This window comes from Buceros rhinoceros, unplaced genomic scaffold (genome assembly GCF_000710305.1).
Source record: "Buceros rhinoceros silvestris isolate BGI_N320 unplaced genomic scaffold, ASM71030v1 scaffold9411, whole genome shotgun sequence".
Taxonomy (NCBI): domain Eukaryota; kingdom Metazoa; phylum Chordata; class Aves; order Bucerotiformes; family Bucerotidae; genus Buceros; species Buceros rhinoceros.
The window spans coordinates 15,609-16,785 of NW_010394822.1; the positions used below are offsets into that span (position 1 = coordinate 15,609).

Here is a 1,177-nt window from a genome sequence, read left to right on the forward strand (position 1 = left end):
ACCAGAAAGTGAGTCAACGTTATTCAGCGTAAATTTAATTTTTGTGGGAGAAGAACTAAAACAGTAGAGTTTTTCAAGCATATATGAATTGCCACAAGCTCGTCCAAGCCTCCCTCTGCTGTTACAACCAGCCTCATTCCATACCAAGGCCCTATTTGCACCGTCCTCTAAACGCGTCCTCGATGGATGCCATTGCTACGCTGCGGATGTGAAGATGAAGGTGCTAAAAGCAGTTATGAGCCTCCCAGCAGATGTGTTATAAAAGATCACAAATTATGGTAATTAGCAATCTAATGACAGGACTCCTCCGTAATAACCCCTAAGAACTGATTAGACGTTATTAAAGGCGTGAGTCATGATTGAGCTGTCTGTAATTTACTGATCATCGGCAAACAGCACCTCTAGTATTAATCATGATTGTAAGAGGCTCTGGACTGTTACGAAGCGAAATAGCCAGAGAGAACAGTTCCTGTTAGAGTCCATTTAAAGTTTATAACTGTCATAAAGAGGCTGCAAGAAACCAGCCCCGACCTGCCTGCCGAGCTCAGCTCCCTTCCCCTGAACACCCGGGTTCTTCTGACGGTGACAAAGTGACACTGAGACGTTCTGTTGTGGAGTGTTGCAGCCATCTGTGTGGGATCGCAGCGAGGGGCAATAGCGATTCTTCCCACCAGTCGGGAAATGAGATGCTTCATTTCTTAAAATTCCTCATCGCACCAAGTCATCTTCAAAATAGCTCCTGGAACGGAGTGAGACAAGTCATCTCGTAGAAGTGAATTTATGAGTATATGAAAGGCTGGCAAGTACGGAGCTGAGAGAAGGGGATTTATTTTAGCACTACATATATTCAGAGGGGCAACTTTTGCCTCAAGAAGTTTCTGAAGCCCAGGTTTCAAAACCGGGTTGTTTAGACCTGCGACTCATCCCGAGTTCTAATATTTCCTGCTAGCCCAGTTTTTGGAGGGAACGTTAACAGACGGGAACCGATTCATTCGAGACCAGGCGGAGGTCGAGCGGCAGAGCTGCCTGCCGCAGGATCCGTGTGATCTCGTCTGAATTATCGGACGTGAGCAGACGGACCTGCTGCATGGCGTGCTCCGTGCTGCTGAGGAATCTCCAGCGAGTGAAGCGAGTGCTTCCTCATGGGCGAAGCACTCGCCTCTTCCCAGCCGGTGTC

General features: G+C 47.7%; 1 protein-coding gene across 1 annotated transcript in view; it reads left to right on the forward strand.

Moving 5' to 3' along the window:
- The first annotated feature begins 1,087 nt into the window (after nt 1-1,087).
- The window catches only part of CA4 (carbonic anhydrase IV), a 5,947-nt gene continuing 5,857 nt past the window's right edge, over nt 1,088-1,177 (forward strand). The window contains exon 1 of the mRNA XM_010145342.1: nt 1,088-1,172. Within this exon, the coding sequence (XP_010143644.1) occupies nt 1,088-1,172 (85 nt within the window). The remainder of the gene's footprint in view (nt 1,173-1,177) is intronic.